This window comes from Pleurodeles waltl, chromosome 2_2 (assembly GCF_031143425.1).
Source record: "Pleurodeles waltl isolate 20211129_DDA chromosome 2_2, aPleWal1.hap1.20221129, whole genome shotgun sequence".
NCBI classification, from domain to species: domain Eukaryota; kingdom Metazoa; phylum Chordata; class Amphibia; order Caudata; family Salamandridae; genus Pleurodeles; species Pleurodeles waltl.
The window spans coordinates 463,038,331-463,061,160 of NC_090439.1; the positions used below are offsets into that span (position 1 = coordinate 463,038,331).

Genomic DNA, 22,830 nt, shown 5'->3' on the forward strand with positions numbered 1-22,830 from the left:
AGGTCAAGGGGAAATTTTCAGCTCATTAAGCAGGCCACTAATAACAAACAGTGACTTGCCCGTCTCCCTTCCCCAACACACATCACCAGTGGGGGGAAGACTAACACTTAACCACAAACATTGGTCAGACATAACCACGGACACATGGGTCCTATCAATTATCCAACAAGGTTACTGTATAGAATTCACACATTTTCCTCCAGATATTCCCCCAAGAGCGCACAAACTGTCAGCGCAACATCTAGAGATGTTACAAATAGAAGTGCAAGCACTATTAATAAAACAAGCCATAGAACTAGTACCTCACCAACAAAAGGGAACAGGGGTTTATTCCCTATATTTCCTTATTCCCAAAAAGGACAGAACACTAAGACCAATTTTAGATCTCAGGACTCTCAACCTGTTCATCAAATCAGAACACTTCCACATGGTCACACTACAAGATGTAGTCCCCTTACTAAAACATGGAGAATACATGTCAACACTGGATCTAAAAGATGCGTATTTCCATATAACCATCCACCCATCTCACAGAAAGTACCTCAGGTTTGTCATACAGGGGAAACATTACCAATTCAAAGTATTGCCCTAAGGGATAACAGCCCCCAGAGTATTTACAAAATGCCTCGCTGTAGTAGCAGCCCATATAAGGAGACATCACATGCATGTATTCCCATATCTCGACGATTGACTAATAAAAGCCAACACTCAACAACTGTGTCAAAATCACACACAGTACGTAATAGATACCCTACACAAACTAGGGTTCTCTATAAATTACCAAAAATCACACTTACAACCATCCCAACTACAACAGTACTTGGGAGCAACACTCAACAGTCAGAGTGATTGCCACTCCAAGCCCACAAAGAGTACAATCATTCCAAACCATAGTTTCAAACATACAACCAAATCAGCACTACACAGTCAGATTTGTCATGAAACTCCTAGGCACGATGGCATCATGCATCCCAATTGTCCCAAACGCACGGCTACACATGCAGCCCTTACAGCAGTGCCTTGCAAAACAATGGACGCAGGCACAGGGTCAACTTCAAGATCTAGTGTTGATAGACCGCCAAACACACTATTCGCTTCAATGGTGGAACCCTGTAAATTTAAACAAAGGGCCTGTGCCTTACGCCATTCTCACAACAGATGCATCAATGATTGGGTGGGGAGCACACCTCAACAATCACAATATACAAGGACAATGGGACAGTCAACAAAAACAACTACACATAAATGACTTAGAACTGCTAGCGGTCTTCCTAGCACTAAAAGCATTTCAACCTCTTCTAGCTCACAAACACATTCTTGTCAAAACAGACAATATGACAACAATGTACTACCTAAACAAACAGGGGGGAACACACTCATCACAACTATGCCTCCTAGCACAAAAGATTTGGCATTGGGCAATTCACAACAACATTTGCCTAATAGCGCAATATATTCCAGGCATTCACGATCAATTAGCGGACAATCTCAGTCGAGATCACCAGCAAACTCACGAGTGGGAAATACATCCCCAGATACTACAAGAATACTTTCACCAGTGGGGGACACCAGACATAGGTCTGTTCGCAAAAAACAAAACGCAAAATGCCAAAACTTCGCGTCCAGGTACCCACACCCTCAGTCCAAGGGCAATGCTCTATGGATCAATTGTTCAGGGATATTTGCTTACGCTTTTCCCCCTCTCCCACTCATTCCTTTTCTAGTCAACAAACTGAGTCAATACAAACTCAACCTAATACTCATAGCACCAACGTGGGCATGCCACCCTTGGTACACCACACTGTTGGACCTCTCGGTAGTAGCTCACATCAAACTCCCAAACAGACCAGATCTGTTAACACAACACAAACGACAGATCAGACACCCCAGTCCAGCAACGCTCAACCTAGCAATCTGGCTCCTGAAGTCTTAGAGTTTGGCTATCTAAGTCTTCCAAATGAGTGTATGGAAGTCATTAAACAGGCAAGAAAACACAACAAGGCATTTCTATGCTAATAAATGGAAAAGGTTTGTTTTCTACTGCCAAGCAAACGAAATCACATGGTTAGATGCCTCCATACAAGACATTGTGGGTTATTTACTACACCTACAAAAAGCAAATCTTGCTTTTTCTTCCATCAAAATTCATCTCACTGCAATCTCTGCTTACTTGCATATTAAGCACACAAAATCACTATTTAGAATACCAGTTATTAAAGCCTTCATGGAAGGACTAAAGCAGATCATACCGCCAAGAACACCACCGGTACCCTCGTGGAATCTTAATATTGTACTTACACGACTCATGGGCCCACCCTTTGAACCCATACGTTCTTGTCAAATCCAATTCTTAACTTGGAAGGTAGCATTTCTAGTGGCTATCACCTCACTACGAAGAGTTAGCGAAATACAGGCTTTCACTATTGAGGAACCCTTTATACAAGTACACAAACATAAAGTGGTTCTCCGCACAAATCCAAAATTTCTACGAAAGGTCATTTCACTGTTTCATTTAAACCAAACAGTGGAACTTCCAGTCTTCTTCTCACAGCCAGACTCAGTAGCAGAAAGAGCACTGCATACATTAGACATAAAAAGAGCTCTAATGTACTATATAGACAGAACAAAACCATTTCGGAAAACTAAACAATTTTTTGTCGCATTCCAAAAAACCCATGCTGGTAACCCTATATCCAAACAAGGTATAGCCAGATGGATATTTAAATGCATACAAACTTGTTACCTAAAAGCTAAAAGAGAACTACTCATTACACCAAAGGCACACTCCACTAGGAAGAAAGGGGCAACAATGGCCTTTCTAGGTAACATACCAATGACAGAGATTTGTAAGGCAGCCACTTGGTCCACACCTCATACATTTATCAAACACTACTGTGTAGATGTGTTAGCAACACAACAAGCCACAGTAGGACAGGCTGTACTAAGAACATTATTTCAAATGACTTCAACGCCTATGGGCTGACCACCGCTTTTTGGGAGGATTACTGCTTCGTAGTCTATGCACAGGATGTGTATCTGCAGCTACACATGCCATCGAACGGAAAATGTCACTTACCCAGCGTACATCTGTTCGTGGCATGTTCCACTGCAGATTCACATGCGCCTCCCACCTCCCCGGGAGCCTGTAGCCGTTTAAGTTGCAATTAGAAAACTGTGTATATGTAAATAAACATTCCTTTAGACTAAACTATGTACATTCATAGTTATGCCATTGCATGGACATCCTTACTATTCTCATTCTACCACTCCTACCTCACCCTATGCGGGAAAACAATCTAATATGGAGTCAATGCCCATGCGCAATGGAGCCGAAAGTGAGGAGTCACTTGGTCCCGTGACTCGAAAAGACTTCTTCGAAGTAAAACAACTTGTAACACTCAGAGCCCAACACTAGATGGCAGGAACAGTGCACAGCATGTGAATCTGCAGCGGAACATGCCATGAAAAGATGTACACTGGGTAAGTGACATTTTCCATATATATAAATCTATGGGAACAAAAGTAAAATTTCAGTAGGTAGATAACTTCCCTCTAGAATCAAATAGAGGAAGGGAATGTTTGACTTGTTGGTGGTCATTTGTACATCACATTCAATTGATTTCTATTTTTTTGTTCACTAATGAATATAACCCCTAATCTTTAGGTTTCCCCTTAGTTACAATATTCAGATGTTCCTTCAAGTGAGTCACCCAGTGGGTGCAGTAGAGATAGGGTGAGAGAATGCCTCTGAGTTGCACATGGATGGTGTACACACTAGCACAGGTACTGCGTTCTGAGGGTGGTGGAGCACATACTTTAAACAGTGTTTTGGTTTACTTCATACATCTTACCAACTCATCTGGACAAAGATCTCTGCTGTTACTGGGCCCAAGGCAGGCAGACCTTGGCCGTATGTTAGAATTAACTGGAAGCTGCAAATCAAAATCAGCTTATTCATCACAATTAAAATTTAAAAAATTTTGGAGTCAATGATGAGACTTGGTGTGAGTTTTCAAAGCTTTATTTAAAGTTTCAAAAGTGTTACATCTTTATTAAAAGTATCAAAATTAAATCTCATCAGTTCAGTTAGGTCAAGCAAGTGATCAGTAAGAGCAATCTCATGTCAGTGCATTCCATAAAGGAAAAGTCCCTATTCTAAGTTATGGAGAGTGTGAGAAAAGCATCAGTTAGAACCCATAAATCAAAACTCCCCTAAAAGAGATGTTCAAGAAACTCAGTAGAGATTAAGAGGAGTATAGGTTAAGGCCAGGGAAATAAAGGATCTATAAAAAATTCTGAGAAGTGTCAGCAAAGAGTTTGGGTCAGAACAGATCTGAAGTGAAGGCCACCTCTACTCTAGGAACATACATTTTTATACAGACTTGATATCAACAGTTTGCAACAGCTAGTTACAGTCTCCAGAAGCTCATCCAGTCGGGCAGCCGTGTCATTGTGGGAACAGGAAAGCTTCTGGAGAGAAATCCCTACTATCTTTACTGAAGTAAAAGAAACAGAAAACCCAAATGCCGCAAAAATATGCCTGATACACTTGATGCAGGTAAGGCCTGGAAACCATCAAGCAAGTTTATAGTGTTGACGTTAGTAGTAGCAGAAAAAGAGAAAAGCCACAAACTGGAAGTCACGTAATGCCTCTGGTATAAAATGGGAAAATGGTGAAATTGGCAAATCAAGAAAGCAAGGCATTGTGTATCGATAGTAGAAGGGGCCTTGGGCAAGAGGTGGTAGTACAGGCCTAGTACATACTTCTACTAGAGTTTGAATGCCAGATAAAAACAGGAGGATATAGTGGATTGCTTAAAGGAAAATAAATCAGTATGAGAACTGGAGAGAATAGACAATACAGACACAAAGGGGGTGATAGCTCTTACAAAAACTATCTTGTCAGAAGAAAAAAAAACTAAAATAGGAATAGACTTGTTGGTAACTAATGGCCTTTGTCAATAGGCAAGAAATAGGTGGCCCTCACCAACAATAATGTAATTGAGAGATAGTAGCAGTGCTGGAACTAAGACAAGAATAGAGACTCCCACCATGAGACAAAAAAGTGACAGATCACTCAAAGTTGTATTATTGTTTTCATATTAAGGTTTAATTCTTGGTTAAAATGCTCTGAGCCATAACAAATGGTTTGAGTACAAAAATCTATATATAGAGTAAATAATAAGTGGTAAATAGTGTTGAAGACTGATTTAAATGCTAGACTATGGGAATTGACTATTTCTTATAAACTTCACTGTGAGTGTAAGTGGTATGTGCAAAAAATGTAATAAAGTCGTTCAAAAACAAAATAAATAACTGTGCTTATGGGTAACCAGTGATTAAAGACTACAGATGCAGAAGCAGCCTTCCCAAGGGCTTAACACGTAGGCACAAGGTAAACATGACAGTGGTGCTTTCCATGTGGTTGCGTCCAGTCTTCCAGGCAAGTATGAAGAGTGGACAGTGAAACATGTACAGGGCCATCTGGTTTTACCTTGCATTTTAGGTGGAACAAATGCAAAGGACCACGTGTTGTGTGCCTTTTAGAAGCTGGAAGCCAGGCCTGGTTCCTCAAGTGGCTTTCACCCCTCTCCGAAGGTGTAATAAACCAACTAATCCCAATGCAGGAGGAATGGTGAATTCCTAGATGGTTAAACAAGAATATCGGATATTTAAACGGCGTAACTGCTTTAGGATCAGCTGTCCAACCGTGATGTAACTCTTTCTTCTGTTCTGTTCCCTTAGCTTTGCTTTTGTTGCCGGACCAAAAGGTTTAGTTTCTTCACTTGGTCTTACACCTGTCAGTTTTGTAAACGGTAAGTGGTTTTGCTTCTACATTCGGCGTTATTCCACTCGCCCTTCTTCTGTTTAACAATCCAACCACCATAAAATGGTTACAAACAGTATTCTTAAGGTTATTCTATTGCAATACATTCCATTTACTTTATTTTTCAAGGACTCATAAAGAGATTTCAATGTCTGAGAATGTGCTGAAGATTGTAACCACCTGAATGCTTCTATCATTTTATGTACGCTACCGCTCATAACTTTTCTCATGCAAAGCCACGGTGGGGGGGGGGGGGTTGCTCACCAAAGTTTCCCGCTCATTTTATTTGCTCTTTTGCGCACTTCTGTATTACAGAATGTGTTGCTGACACCTGCACGGCCCGTCTGTAATATCTAAGGTGCAGGTGCACTGGGGGGGAGCCACTGAAGGTGCATCTGACGTGGAAACTAACCATGCACCAAATTAATGTAATGCACACCCTGGTCCAAGGTAGCAAAGCTTGGACGATCAGGATGAAGATATGTTGACAGAATTGGAATTGGGTGTGGTCCTGCTTCGAGAGCCCACTTCCGAAAACAGATTCTGTGTGTTAAGCTTGGGCCTGTTGTGAAGCTAGGGTGCATGTGTAGATGTATGTATATGTTGTAGCACTCAGAGAAATCCGACAAGTTTACTCCTTAGTATCGTGGTACATGTAGACCTTGCATTTCCTCTGTCCATCTTCATTGGACACGTATCGCTTTTATACGATGTAATCTCCTTCCATTTAAACTCTACAGTTAATTTCCACTGCGATAAGCTGCCAGAAGCAAGATATGTTGCTTTCTTTAGATCTCTTCGTGGAGCGGTGATAGCTGTTTAAATAGACAGATGTGGCACCTGAAGAAAAATATAACATTGTGGTGTAAAGAAAAGAAAAAGCTTTAAAGAATGTTGCTTGTGAATCTACACCAAATTACTATCTATATATATATATATATATGTATATGTATATATATATATATATGTATATGTGTGTGTGTGTGTACCCCCTGTAAGTGTTCTGAGTTTGTGTACACCAGTAAAAAGTAAATAAAAGGAATATTTGCTCTAGTGGCTATAAAGGAACAAATTAAATCCTGTTGGGTGTCTTCACTTTGAACAGAATTGCTAGTTCGGTGATGCTGAAAGCCAGCAGTGTGCTGCTGTAAGGCCCTTCACACTTTTCAGTATCAGGGTCTCCTTTCAACTATAAGCATGCAAGCACTACACTTCCACTGTCTAGTGGAAGCTGTCCTCATCCTTCACCTTGTGTCAAACTAAAGCAGAGGCATCCAAAATGGATCCCACTGGTCCCAGTGCACACGTGTGCAGTGCACAAAGTCCTAATAGTATATATGTTCTAATACACATTGCACATACATGCACTTAACATGCAAATGGGATGCCAGTGCAAGGTTCTGGGTTTCATATAATGGTAGAACCTTACATAAGAGGAGCAGGTTGGTTTGCGTCTCCTCAAGACGAAGCCTGGTCAGGCTATAGATTTAAAGCACATGGCACATTGCCACACCGCCATGGAATCTACCCAGGGCATGGATAGTAATCCAATTCCCACTATAAAGGCACGCTTGGTGTACTCCTCCAGGTCACACAGTAGGTCTGTAGCACGCATTACCAGGGACACCTCAAGCCTATGCACACACAGGATTTGCGCGATGCCAAAGCCAACATAAAATTCAGATACCAGTTTCACACGCAGTCGGGGACTCATGGAAGGGATACACAGCCATTCACCATGCAGGGGACATTCCCGCCCCAATAGCTCTGACTTGTTTTGTAAGATGCCTTATTAACTGGCCTTTTATTAGACCATCTCTGGTATATGATCTCAGGTTTTGTGTGGGGCTGATTAGTTAAATGTCATGTTTGACCAACAATTAGCAGCCGTGCGAGGCACATAAATGTTTGCAATGTTTCTTCTCATGTCTGTCAGTTGGGTTTTAGTACTCAAAACTGGGAGTCTCTGGGTGCTGACCTGATGTGCATTTGTTTGTGCAGTCTCTGTCAGCGGTACCAATAGTGGACTCTGTCCTTTGATTATTTATCACTTTTATCTTCACTGGGCTTGCCAAAGTAGATTAAGTAAAAAAAAATGTGATCTATATTACTTTGGATTTAAGACATTGACTTAAAAGTGCCTAGACACTTGGGTTTCATTTTTTAGTCCTGGCTATATCATTTAAAATAAGCTGTTTGCAGCCGGTGAAAAATACAAAAAAAGTTTGTATTCTGTAAGCATTGCATCTATGAAATTAACAATGTAATGTGTGATGATTCACCGTACTTTTGAGATCCATTATAGGCTCTCTAGCATTGCATTGCAAGTTCTTCATAGGAGGTGGAATGATACACCACACCGTCAATAGTGTGAGACGAGATTAAGATACTTCTCTGGGTGCACCCAAAGCCCATTTCATTTCAATTTAAAATAATTGGCAGCAATAGATCTTTCAGACAGCTTCGTTGTCAAGCGAGATCTAAAAATGTCAAAGAGAGAGAGAGAGAACATCACAGTGCAGGAATGGAAAGAAGCCACACACAGAAGTTCAGTTTTTTTTTTTACATTATTGACCCCGTTTACTTATTCATGATTTGTGAAAGCCAGCCTGTGATGTTTTGAGTGAGGGCTATTACTTAGTCATTTGTAATCTGTTAGGTTATGCCATAACTTACCTGTGGCAAAAGGCATTTCCTGATTTGTACTTCATCGAATTGCCTTTAGTCGGAGCCAGCTTTTAGGGAAAGGTATTGTACAGCAAAAAATATAGTGCTCTCTGGTAAACACAATTATCATGTTTAGAAGTGTGATGGAATGATAGTGCATTACTGTCATTTGTTATGACAAATGTGCCTTTATGTGACTGGTAGTTCAGAGCTGGCACTAGCATCATATATATTGTTGACCACAAATAATGGACGTAAACATGTTGCTTTCCTTTATTTTTGGCATCCGCTCCTCCAGTACCTGTGATAGTAATGTGTAGTGGCTTTCATATGGCTTGATTTTTCAATAACGTTTACTCTTGCTTCTTTCCTCAGGCCAGTGTGTTCACAGTGTTGCAAAAAGGTGAGTTTACTTACTTTTGACTCCTAGCTCCTTTCCAGATGGCTTAAATATGGTAGGCACTCTCTGCTTATGAGGCCCCCCAGTAAGTCTCGAAGTCCACACAATTGTTAACCAATCTTCTGCCCGCCTTTCATGGGCAACACAATAGTGAAGCACATTGTGATATTTCTGTTGAACCTTCTGATCTCAGTTAATCTTACCCAGCTCATCTGGTCTAGTCCAATCCAGCTTTAGCCCTGTAGGAAAATGACTATGTTACAAATTTAGACAACAGACAATTTCAGTTCGTTCTGCCCAAGGCTCCTGCCTATGTCTCCACTCTTATGCGGTATGCCCTGCGGCCTGGTCCTCTATACTTCAGATATGTCTCCCGCTCAGGCCTCGAAGCTGGAGACATCTTCAGCTAGAGACCACCCAGTGTTGAGGTGCATGATTAACAAAGACAATGCTGGAGATGATGGTTCCCTCAAGCCCCTCTGCCTTGCCAACAGTACTTCCGGAGAATGGACGATATTTGAGAGTCCTGTTCGGACACCATTCTAGGCCTCCCACATGTTTTAGATGATAATGAAGATGAGGAGGTAGCAAATTTGGTTTTAGCTCATTAGACAGATATTTATAACAGTTTGCAAAACGCAAGCTGCTTGGAAACCTTTCTAGAATCCACTGTGTATTCACCTTTTGGGCCTTCAATGCAAGAAAATGTCTCCTTTGCAGTAGTTGTTTGCAGGAATTTGTAGGTCCTTGAAGTACGAATCCCCTCTGAAAGGATTAAAACCAACAACCTCACAGAATTGTTCGGTCTGGGCCATCAGTCTCGGACCTCTTGTTGTCCTTTAATGGTGCCCTGACTGACCTGGCCCTGTCTGGGAATTCCTCCCCATTGTGAGGCATAAAGTTCCAGGGCCAGGTGGTCCAAAATGTTTGACACTACATCCAACACTCGAAAGCCTTGTAGTACAGGCCTCTAGGAGTAATATAACCCTGAGCTCCTTTTCCACTTCTCTAACGGACAGAAACTCAAATATTATGGGTTAAAAAAAAAGTATTTTCTTCTCCTGGTTTGACAGTACACTTCCTGACAGCAGGTTGTCTCTTGGGCTGTTATACTCTTGCTTTTTGGGACATTACATGCAAGATGTTGTTGGATTTGCCATTAGACATGGTCAACACCTTCGGGCAAATGCTGCATAATGGTCAAGATGCTGTAAAATATGTTATATGTTATGGACTTGACACTATAGATTCGGTCACCTATGTTATGGGCACCAGCGTCCTGATCAGAAGAAATGCCTAGATGCCATCCAGGCTTTCCTAATGGGCTTGCTATTTGGTAGATCTGGGCTCTCTGGTGAGAAGACAGATGCAGCTTTGGAGGAATTTTAAAGACAACAGAGCTGAGGTCCATTCATAAGGGTTAACATTCCCTTGCTCACCAACAACAACAGGCTGCTGAAGGTAAACTCCCCACAGCTAATCTTGGGCCACCAAAGAAGCTGTGTCATTTCAGTCTCCTCTGGGGTTTTCCATTAACTAGCTCACATTCCGTCTGCAGCTGGTGCTGAGGATTCCATTTATTGAGGTCAGTCTAGACACAGTAGCCCTGAAGGTTTTCGGGACCCTGCAACTTTGGGAGATTGAGACTATAGATCAGATGCTTCAGGCAACAGCGTCTGTTCCAGTCTCAATGGTTCTGAGGCTGCTTAGCCCATAGGCCTTGTGCATCCTGCTGATGCCTCCAACCATTACTGTATGCAGGCCTGTTAATGGAATCTACGGCTGCATTTTGCCCGGCATTGTAGGGGATGTTTTTTATATAGAGTCTGTTTGACTGATAAGGCAGCTCAGGACCTTCAGTGGTAAATAATGGATGCCAGTCTCACATGTGGCAAGCCATATTCTTTGCTTCCTACAGAGCTCACGTTAGTGATGGATGTGTCATCTCTGAGTTCGGGAGATCATCTAGATGAGTTACAGATCCAGGTGTCAGATGTAGCACCACTGCCACCACGTAAATCTTCTAGAGCAGTGAATCATTCAAGTAGGGCAGGTCAATCCAGGTGCTGATATACACCACAACTGCCCCATGGTACTGCAATAAGTAGACCAGAATGAAGTCTCAAGTCCTTCGTCTTGAGATTCTCAGGCTTTGGTGATAACTGTCACGTTACAGTATTTTCTTAATGGTCAGTCAGCTAGCGATATTCCTCAAAATCACAGTAGACGGATTTAGCTGGCATCATCTTGCTAATCTTGAGTAGCATTGCACTGGGAGGTGGCACATAATATGTTAAGTGGAACGTACCCTTGGTAGACCTATTACTGTATCTGAAAATATTTGTTGTCCACCCTTTTGAACTCTAGCATTTCCTCCTCAGGGGCCTCTAGGGGACATGTTCTGCTTGTGGTGGTACTCCAGCCTCCTACATGTGTTTCCACCTCTGCTGCTGATTCTAAGGGTTCTGAAGAAGGTCGGTTGGAACTGAGCACTGCTGATTCTGGTGGCCTCAGATTGGACCAGGAGGGTCTGGTACTCCAAGCTACTGATAATGGCCATCTACCCTCTACTCTTGCTTCATCTTTGGGAGGAACTGCTGTCCCACCAGCAAGGCAGAGTGCTGCAGTGGAACACCAGAATCTACAACTTTATGCATGTAGATTGAGTGGAACCAACCGAGTGTCTTTCACCTACAGTCTCAAGTGGTTGATGTTGTTTTGTCTGCTCTCCTCTCGTTCACCAAATCAGTTTATTCTGACTGTTGGTCATCTTTTTGCCTGGTGCAAGAAGAAGCATGTTGGCCCTCTACCGGTTAGATAATCTCAGTGATAAAACTTTGTTTGTGTTATCTTTGCTGTGGGCACCGTTAATGGTTAATTAGCAGACTTCTTTGTTTGCCTTATCAGCCCTCTTTATTGAAATCACTCTGTGATTTGTTTTCTAAAAAGGATTTCACCTGTTTCTTCCTTGCCCGTTCATTATGCCATAGTTTGGTTGTAAGGTTCTTGATGTGTGCTCATTCCGAGCCTCTTTACGACTGTACAATGAGGTTCTTAACTCTGAAGACCAAGTTTTTTACTGCCGCTTCTTCTGCTAGTTGTGTGAGCGAGCTGTGCCTGCCTTGTTATTTTAGCCTATGTATTAGGTTTGGGTGAAAAATCCCACTACGTATTGCAGCCAAATTCCACAGTCTGCTGCATTGTGGAGTTTTTCCTTGCACACAGCTCACCAACGATGAGTTGACGAACAGAAATTTGCATCCCCTAGCATGATTTTCGGGTACTAGGAGGGTACTTGGCTATATTTTCCAAACGCAGGGGTTCGCAGGAGGTTGTGACCATTCGCATTGAAAAAGCTGCTGCTTGAGTAGAAAATCTGTTATATTGGCAGCAAAACCAGCTTGAGCAGCAGCCCCCTGTGGCACGATGCATGGTGCAGTTCGCATTGATTTCTCAGCACAGAGGAAGCTCCCGGCTCTAAAAAAAAATCAGCATGGGTAGCACCGCGTACCATTTTCCACCCGGTGGCAGAACTCGGCTGAATCTCACAGAGTATTAATATAACTCTATAGGGAATTCTGCAGAGTGCAGCTCTGTGAGTTCCGCCCATCCCTTCTATGTATGATAATTTTTTCCCTGACAATCTGATGTTAAGGACGCGTGTCCTTTCGTCTGATAGTGGTGTCACCTTTGAACATGTGCAGACCATTACACTCCCAACATGCTTTTCTCATCCATGGAAATAGAAGGAGAGGCTTCAAGGTTTGGTCCGTGGCAGATCCTTTGTTTCTCATTTGCAGCTGTTTATTGGGTTGCTGGTGTAAAGAAAGGAAAGGTGGTCCTTATGTGTGTCTTGGACCATCGAGTGTCCTGTGTTTCAAACTATGTTATGCCCTGCCATGACGGATTTTCCAAACTGCCTTTAGGCTCATTCCACCAGAGCAAAAGCCACACCTACTGTATTAGCTCAGGCGTTATGGCTGTGGACATCTGCCTGGCAACCATGTGGACATCTTTCCATACTTTCACCAACCACTACCTGTTTGGTCCTGGAGGACTTCCTAGTATAAAGCCCCCTCCTCATTCCGATGCCCAGGGGTATGCTTTGGCATTGATCCTCAAGGTGAGGATTCTACAGTTAGAAGAATCCACCAGCTCACCTCCGCATTCTTTAGGGTGGACGTCTGAGTATTAATAAGGGACCAAATTAGATGTCACACACTCAGATGGAGACAAAAAAACACAAACTTCGTGGAACCTGTTATAGAGAAACATAACAAAGCCTCCTCTTAGCCGTCATCCACCCCCGAATAACTCCTACGTTCGATGGCATCTGTCGCTGTAGATACACATGGTATGCATGAGCTCGCCATCTGGTGTTGGGTCGGAGTGTTACAAGTTGTTTTTCTTCGAAGAAGTGTTTTCAAGTCACGGGACCGAGTGACTCCTCCTTCTGTGCTCATTGCGCATGGGCGTCGACTCCATCTTCGATTGTTTTCTTTCCGCCATCGGGTTCGGACGTGTTCCTGTCGCTCCGAGTTTCGGAACGGAAAGATAGCTGAAAACGGAAGATTTTCGACGGTATCGTTGCGATCCGGTTCGAGATAGACACATACGACGACGCGTTGAACATCGAAGCGCTTCGGTGCCCTTCGGGGTAGATTTCGGCACCCCGTCGGGGCCTAGTCGGCCCGACCGCGTGGAGAACAACGCCGATGGAACGGACCCCGTTTCGATTCTGCCCCAAATGCCACAACAAATATCCTTATACGGACCTACACTCGGTCTGTAACCTGTGCCTGTCACCCGAGCACAGCGAAGAATCCTGTGAGGCCTGTCGGGCGTTCCGGTCCCGAAAAACTCTGCGCGACCGTCGAGCGAGAAGACTGCAGATGGCGTCCACGCCAAAGGAGCGTCCACAGTTCGAGACAGAAGAGGAACAGGAGGAATCCTTTTCCATCCAGGATTCAGACTCCGACGAGCTAGACTCTACAAAAACTGTGAGTAAGACGTCGAGATCAGAACTTAAGAAAGGAAAGAAGGCCCAGGGGACGCCACTGCCAACCGCCCATGGCTCCACCCAAATTCTCGGTGACCAACAATCGGCACCGAAAAAGGCCCATTCAGTGTCGAGATCGTCCGACTTCGGTCGAGACACCGGCACGCAGCCTCCTCGGGACCGAGAGAGTGCTAAACAGAAGCATCGACACCGAGAGTTCGGTGTCGACACGGATCGACGCCGAGACAGTGGCGCCGAAGACCATAGAGGCCAAGAATTTTCGGCACAGAAAAAGAGGAAGGTTACCTCGGAGCCGAAAAAACAAACAACAGGGTTTTCGGAGCCGAAAAAAGCGACATCAGACCCTGTTTCTGGCTCCTATACTGAAGAGCATTCTATGTCTTCTCAAATGAAGAAACATAGATTTGAACAAGAACTGCAATCCACTGACGTGGATCATACGCAAAAGCGTATCTTTATTCAGCAGGGGACTGGGAAGATCAGTACCCTTCCACCTGTCAAACGAAAGAGAACGCTTCAGTTTACTTCTCAGCAACAAACAGCACAAAAGGTAACACCTCCTCCCTCACCTCCACCTGTAACTCCGGCTTCGCCAACTTACACCCCGTCACATTCGCCAGCTCACACCGCCATGAGCCACGATGACCAAGATCAGGATGCGTGGGACTTGTACGACGCACCAGTGTCTGATAACAGCCCAGACACATACCCAACTAGGCCATCACCACCGGAAGACAGCACAGCCTACTCACAAGTGGTGGCTAGAGCAGCACTATTCCATAATGTGGAACTCCACTCGGAACAAGTAGAGGATGATTTTTTATTTAACACCCTCTCTTCAACCCACAGCTCCTACCAAAGCCTGCCTATGCTCCCAGGCATGCTACGCCATGCAAAGGACATTTTCAAGGAGCCAGTTAAAAGTAGGGCAGTGACGCCTAGGGTGGACAAAAAGTATAAGGCGCCTCCTACGGACCCTGTATTCATCACCTCTCAGCTGCCACCAGATTCTGTGGTGGTAGGGGCTGCCAGAAAACGGGCAAATTCACACACTTCTGGGGATGCACCTCCCCCAGATAAAGAAAGCAGGAAGTTCGATGCAGCCGGGAAGAGGGTTGCTGTCCAAGCAGCAAACCAGTGGCGCATCGCAAATTCACAAGCGCTGCTAGCGCGATACGACAGAGCCCACTGGGATGAGATGCAGCATCTCATTGAACATCTCCCAAAAGATCTGCAAAAAAGAGCAAAACAGGTTGTTGAGGAGGGTCAAAACATTTCCAACAATCAAATACGCTCCTCCATGGATGCAGCAGACACAGCCGCAAGGACCATTAATACGTCGGTTACAATCCGTAGGCACGCATGGCTCAGAACGTCTGGATTCAAGCCAGAAATTCAGCAGGCAGTGCTTAACATGCCAGTCAACGAAAAACTTCTGTTCGGTCCGGAGGTCGACACAGCCATAGAAAAGCTCAAGAAGGACACTGACACTGCCAAGGCCATGGGCGCACTCTACTCCCCGCAGAGCAGAGGATCTTATAACACCTTCCGCAAAACACCTTTTAGAGGAGGGTTTCGGGGTCAGGCCACACAAGCTAGCACCTCACAGTCCGCACCGCCCACCTACCAGGGACAGTACAGGGGAGGTTTTCGGGGCCAGTATAGAGGGGGGCAATTCCCTAGGAATAGAGGAAGATTTCAAAGCCCCAAAACCAGTACCAACAAGCAGTGACTCACACGTCACTCATCCCTCCCACACAACACCAGTGGGGGGGAGGATACGTCAATATTACGAAGCATGGGACAAAATAACTACAGACACATGGGTCCTAGCAATTATCCAACATGGTTATTGCATAGAATTCCTGCAATTCCCCCCAGACATACCACCAAAATCACAAAATTTATCAAAATACCATTCACAGCTTCTAGAGATAGAAGTTCAAGCACTACTGCAAAAAAATGCAATAGAATTAGTACCAAGCACACAAATAAACACAGGAGTTTATTCACTGTACTTCTTGATACCAAAAAAGGACGAAACACTGAGACCAATTCTAGACCTCAGAGTAGTAAACACATTCATCAAATCAGACCACTTTCACATGGTCACACTACAAGAAGTGTTACCATTGCTCAAAAAACACAACTACATGACAACCCTAGACCTCAAGGACGCATATTTCCATATACCAATACACCAATCACACAGGAAATATCTAAGGTTTGTATTCAAAGGAATACATTACCAATTCAAAGTATTGCCTTTTGGTTTAACAACCGCTCCAAGAGTATTCACAAAATGCCTAGCAGTAGTCGCTGCACACATCAGAAGGCAGCAAATACATGTGTTCCCGTATCTAGACGACTGGCTAATCAAAACCAGTTCGCTCACACAATGCTCAAACCACACAAATCAAGTCATACAAACCCTCTACAAACTAGGGTTCACCGTCAACTTTGCAAAATCAAACATTCTGCCAAGCAAAGTACAGCAATATCTAGGAGCCATAATAGACACGACAAAAGGAGTAGCAACGCCAACCCCACAAAGGATCCACAATTTCAACAGAGTCATTCAACACATGTCTCCAAACCAAACAATACAAGCAAGAACAATACTACAGCTCCTAGGCATGATGTCCTCATGCATAGCCATTGTCCCAAACGCAAGACTGCACATGAGGCCCTTACAACAGTGCCTAGCCTCACAGTGGTCTCAAGCACAGGGTCACCTTCTAGATCTGGTGTTGCTAGACCGCCAAACTTACCTCTCGCTTCTATGGTGGAACAGTATAAATTTAAACATAGGGCGGCCTTTCCAAGACCCAGTGCCACAGTACGTAATAACAACAGATGCTTCCATGACAGGGTGGGGAGCACATCTCAATCAACACAACATAAGAGGACAATGGAACATACATCAAACAAAACTGCATATAAATCATCTAGAATTATTAGCAGTTTTTCAAGCACTAAAAGCTTTCCAACCAATCATAACCCACAAATACATCCTTGTCAAAACAGACAACATGACAACGATGTATTATCTAAACAAACAAGGAGGAACACATTCAACGCAGTTAAGCTTGTTAGCTCAGAAAATATGGAAGTGGGCAATCCACCATCAAATTGGTCTAATAGCACAGTTTATTCCGGGGATCCAGAATCAGCTGGCAGACAATCTCTCTCGAGATCACCAGCAAGTCCACGAATGGGAAATCCACCCACAGATTCTGAACACCTACTTCACACTCTGGGGAACACCACAAATAGACTTATTTGCAACAAAAGAGAACGCAAAATGCCAAAACTTCGCGTCCAGATACCCACACAAGCAATCCCAAGGCAATGCCCTATGGATGAACTGGTCAGGAATATTTGCTTACGCTTTTCCTCCTCTCCCTCTCCTTCCTTACCTAGTAAACAAATTGAGTCAAAACAAACTCAAACTCATTTTAATAGCACCAACGTGGGCAAGACAACCCTGGTACACAACACTGCTAGATCTGTCTGTAGTACCACACATCAAACTGCCCAACAAACCAGATCTGTTAACGCAACACAACCAACAGATCAGACACCCGGACCCAGCATCGCTGAATCTAGCAATCTGGCTCCTGAAATCCTAGAATTCGGACACTTACAACTTAGCCAAGAGTGTATGGAAGTCATAAAGCAGGCCAGAAGGCCATCCACTAGACACTGCTACGCAAGTAAGTGGAAAAGATTTGTTTGGTACTGCCATCATAATCAGATACAACCACTAGATGCAACTCCAAAACATATAGTAAATTACTTGCTCCATTTACAAAAAGCAAAGCTAGCCTTCTCTTCTATTAAAATACACCTTGCAGCAATATCTGCATACCTGCAAACTACCTATTCAACTTCCTTGTATAGGATACCAGTTATCAAAGCATTCATAGAAGGGCTTAAAAGAATTATACCACCAAGAACACCACCTGTTCCTTCATGGAACCTAAACGTGGTTCTAACAAGACTCATGGGCCCACCTTTCGAACCCATGCACTCTTGCGGAATACAATTCCTAACCTGGAAAGTTGCCTTTCTCATCGCCATTACATCTCTAAGAAGAGTAAGTGAAATTCAAGCGTTCACAACACAAGAGCCTTTTATACAAATACATAAAAATAAGGTCGTCCTACGACCTAATCCAAAATTTTTACCAAAAGTTATTTCACCATTCCATCTAAATCAAACGGTAGAACTACCAGTTTTTTTCCCACAGCCAGATTCTGTGGCTGAAAGAGCACTACATACATTAGATGTCAAAAGAGCATTAATGTACTACATTGACAGAACAAAGAACATCAGAAAAACTAAACAGCTATTTATTGCATTCCAAAAACCTCATGCAGGTAACCCAATATCAAAACAAGGTATAGCCAGATGGATAGTTAAATGCATCCAAATCTGCTACCTTAAAGCAAAAAGACAACTGCCCATTACTCCCAGGGCACATTCAACAAGGAAAAAAGGTGCTTCAATGGCCTTTTTAGGAAACATCCCAATGCAGGAAATATGTAAGGCAGCCACTTGGTCTACGCCTCACACATTCACCAAACACTACTGTATAGATGTGCTATCCGCACAACAAGCTACAGTAGGTCAAGCTGTATTAAGAACTCTATTTCAGACAACTTCTACTCCTACAGGCTAAACCACCGCTTATGGGGAACTAACTGCTTACTAGTCTATGCATACCATGTGTATCTACAGCGACAGATGCCATCGAACTGAAAATGTCACTTACCCAGTGTACATCTGTTCGTGGCATCAGTCGCTGAGATTCACATGGACCCACCCACCTCCCCGGAAGCCTGTAGCAGTTCAGAAGTTACCTTCAATTTTGTACATTTGTATATATATTACTTAATCCTTTAATAGGTACATACTTACATTTTTCATTGCGCGGGCACTATTACTATAGTACAACTCCTACCTCACCCTCTGCGGGGAAAACAATCGAAGATGGAGTCGACGCCCATGCGCAATGAGCACAGAAGGAGGAGTCACTCGGTCCCGTGACTCGAAAACACTTCTTCGAAGAAAAACAACTTGTAACACTCCGACCCAACACCAGATGGCGAGCTCATGCATACCATGTGAATCTCAGCGACTGATGCCACGAACAGATGTACACTGGGTAAGTGACATTTTCATTTTCTTGCTGACACACTTGTCCCACTCTGTTTTGTCTCTACTTTATTCCCTTCTTCACTCCTTTCCTCCATTCCACTGCCGCACCTGAGCCCCTCCTCCTCCTTACCTGTTTTGCACTACCTTCTTGCTTCCTTGTCCTCACCTGCATCCACATGATTCCACTTCCTGCACTGGTCATGACAGACTTTGTGGCTGACTACAGCACTCAGTTTTTTATGTGAATATGTCATAGCATAATTTTTTGTAAAATGTTTTATTTTTGAATTTCCTAATATTTTACGAACTGTAAGAAATGTTAGTTTTTTTTTCTTTTTTTTTCTCCAAGTTTTAGTACAGGACTGGTACATTATTTGTGTTGAAAATGATCTAATTTTCACCCAAAAAGCTTATTATTTTAGTAACATACCAAAATGGCGATTCCCCAATTTTGGTTTGTTGGACTGGTATGCTAATGTAAAAATCACAAGCAGTATCTTCTCCGGTGCAGCACGTAAACCGAGGACCAGTTTGCTATCACCACTGTGACAAGAGTGCCTGCTCAGTTTTCTGAGACCTTTCAAATGGTCTTTTCAAAAACCTACTGACTGCCAACCCACCAGGCTGAATTATCCCTTTGCTCCATGACTGCTCCCGCCTCTTCCCAAATGCTACACTGTATATTGTAGAAATGTGTTTTTAGATCACCTTGTTTTAGCACTATAAATACCTAATTAGGTATAAAAAAAAATTTTTTTAAATAAAGCTGCGTTTTTGTTTTCCTTATTCCTATCTTCTTTTTCTATAACAGATGCGGTTACCCTCAAAGCCATATGCCACTCTTCCTATCATCTCTCTGGGGCCGACCGCTTTACAAAGAGGTGATAGCTTTATGAGGCCAGAAAAAGCATCCACCAGCAATCACCGGCCACACAAGAGCTTAGCTAGGTGAGACACCATGTGTACCAGATGTTTTTCATAATGCCTCATTGAAAGAAATTGCTTCTATGACTATGCCGGCAACTTATCTCTGCTCTGGGCCACTCAGTTGTAAGGTGTGTGCTGGTTCAGAGGGCTGAAACGTGTCAGTCATCTACTTAGTGTTTTTGTAATTTACTTCTATTGAGGATTATTTGTTGAGTGGTATTAACCTTTCGAATGGTGACCTAAGAGCACTCAGATATATAGTAATTTGTTCCAAGCATGCCATCCATTATGATGTTGTATAATAATCGCACTCAAGAGTTCATGCTGGTGGGTGGCTTCCTTTGCTCCAGATTCCTCCTTTTTATGTTCATGTGACCCTATAAATCCCAATGTGTGCCTGTAGGAGGCCCATGGATACTACAGCAGATCAGCTTGCTTGATAAACTGCAAGCGCCAAGTCGAAGAAGAGGCAAATGTTTATAACTTTTCCGAGGCCTAGATGATTCTCAGGTCACCAATGGTAGAGGTTCCTGGAGCTCTATAGAGTGGGTGCTAGGACAAAAAGTACCCTGACCTTTTCCCTATATAGAGAAATAAAGAGAACATGTTGACAATTTTCTGAATCTTAAAAGGCCAAGCAGGAGAATAGAACAAAGAAAGACTGACATGCAACTCAACGGGTCTTTAATTTGCTATACTGCTGAAGCTGGATCACAGCTGTCAGACTTGGGGTAGTCAAATCTTGATGCCTGTATAACTGAAACCAAAAACTAGCAGCAGCATTCTGAGTTAATTAAAATCTGATAATGAGGTATTGTGGCATGGCCCATGTAGGGAGCATCACATAACCATTGATGTATAAGATGTGATCATTTTGAGGAAGGAAAAAGATTGTTTGTAGCATGTGCAGCTCTAGATGAAAATGCTCTGAACGCTCCTGTCACCTAGTGTTGGGCATGGATGTTTGCAATTTGTTTGTCTTTGAAGACGTCTTTCTAGTCATGGGATGCACTGTGACTCCTTCCTTAGTGGGGAATGTGCATTGGCATCAGCTCCATGTTGGATTGTTTTTTGCCTCCAAGTTCAGAATGTATCAACAAGTTGTCGGAAGAACCTTTTGTTGACCTTTGTTTTCTTTCGTTGACACCCTCTGGAGACAGCAGCCCAGTGACCACATCCCCGAACTCTGTGCTCCCCACTGCCTACCGGGGACATGTGGCCTCTATACTGACCTTTTGACACTCAAGAATGATCATTAGAGGGTGATGGAATGGATGCCTTTCCAGAACAGACCCTGGCGCCACCTGAAGTACCATTGGTCAGGCCATCACGAAGTTTAGCCATTGCTCAGGGCATTATAACATGTTTAACGTTTGCCTCTCCCCACACCACGACAACATCTCATGAATTTTGCTTCACCTTCTGATTGAAGAAAACGTTATAGTACGGAAGGGAATGGCATTCGATGCACCAGCAGTCTGCTGCTGATACCCTAAAGGATTCGGTGGACAAAGCCCTTCGACATTGAGGAAGGTGAGGATGCTGGCACTTATGGCATTCTGCCGCACCGAGCCACACCCACCCAGAGGCCATATCCTACTAGGCCTCCAACCTAGAGGAAGAAGAGGTCATTGCCAACCCACAAGACCAGTAGCCCTGACTGAAGACCATGCCCAGAGTCATAACTATGGTCTCTGATTCCAGGCCTCACAAGAGGCTTCATGCCGAGGCTGAGCACCAATCCTGAGGGTGTGGGCATCAGGCTCTCTACACAAGATATTACCAACTCCAGGGCTTCTGCTGGCTTGGCTCCAATTTGTATTGGTTGAAGGACTCTTATTCGAGAAAGGACTGGTCCTACGGTGAAAACCCCTCTCGATTGTTGACCCCCACGTGGTCCAAAACCCCAATAAATCTTGACACGACTTTAAGCCAAAGGCATCAAGTGCACCAGTGCTCAGGCCGCTGTTGACTCTGAAGCCATCCTGGTGCCGGACTTACTATTGACGACTAATCGGGAGGATTCGGAGCAACCGATTCTGCATAGCTGCCATGTTATCAAATTGTATACGTGTGACATTTCTATAGTTTCAGCGCATTTATGAGTGGCATTCGCCTGCCAAATGTGTGACCCTTAAGAGTGACATTTTTCAACAAATACAACCGAACACTTAAGTCCATGGAAAGAGATAAATATCAGGCTGTGGGCTATCCACTACTGCATACAAATCTTGTCAGAGCACCTTCTTGTGGTAGACAACAAATTAGCCGATGTGCTCAACAGAACACATCTACATAACCCGGAACTCCATGGGCAAGTTCTACTCCCCTACTTTCACAATTGAAGTGCTCTCAGATAGACCTGTTCACCACCCACGACAATGCAAAATTCCTAAATTTCGCCTCCAGGTACCCACATCCACTGTCAGTGAGCAATGCTCTATGGATAAACTGATCAGGGGTAGCTCCCTAAGCTTTTTCCCCCTCTCCTACTTCTTTCATACATGCTAAGGAAGATGCAGAAAACATCTCTCACACTGATCTGGAAGGCTCCCACTTGAACCAGACAGCCTTAGTAATCAACTCTTCTCGAGATGTCCATCAGCTCCCACGAGAAACTCCTCAACAGGTAATTAGCCGCCAGACAGCTTTACCTCGCAATCTGGCACCTGAGGTCTTAGAGTTTGACTTTCTTAGTCTCCCCTTTGAGTGCATGACCATCTTTTGTGAAGCTCGCAGACCTCCTACGAGCACATTATGCAGCAAATTAGAAAATTCCTCAAAATTTGGCCCCTTTAAAGCATGCTGTCCCAGACATCATTTGTT

At 43.6% G+C, this 22,830-nt stretch overlaps 1 protein-coding gene across 3 annotated transcripts in view; it reads left to right on the forward strand.

Annotated features, from left to right (window-relative positions):
• Positions 1-22,830, forward strand: part of SPIRE1 (spire type actin nucleation factor 1) — a 430,877-nt gene that overhangs the window by 400,035 nt on the left and 8,012 nt on the right. For all 3 annotated transcript variants that reach the window (XM_069219936.1, XM_069219937.1, XM_069219938.1), the window contains 3 exons: positions 5,746-5,816; positions 8,870-8,897; positions 19,889-20,025. In XM_069219936.1, the coding sequence (XP_069076037.1) occupies positions 5,746-5,816; positions 8,870-8,897; positions 19,889-20,025 (236 nt within the window). The remainder of the gene's footprint in view (positions 1-5,745; positions 5,817-8,869; positions 8,898-19,888; positions 20,026-22,830) is intronic.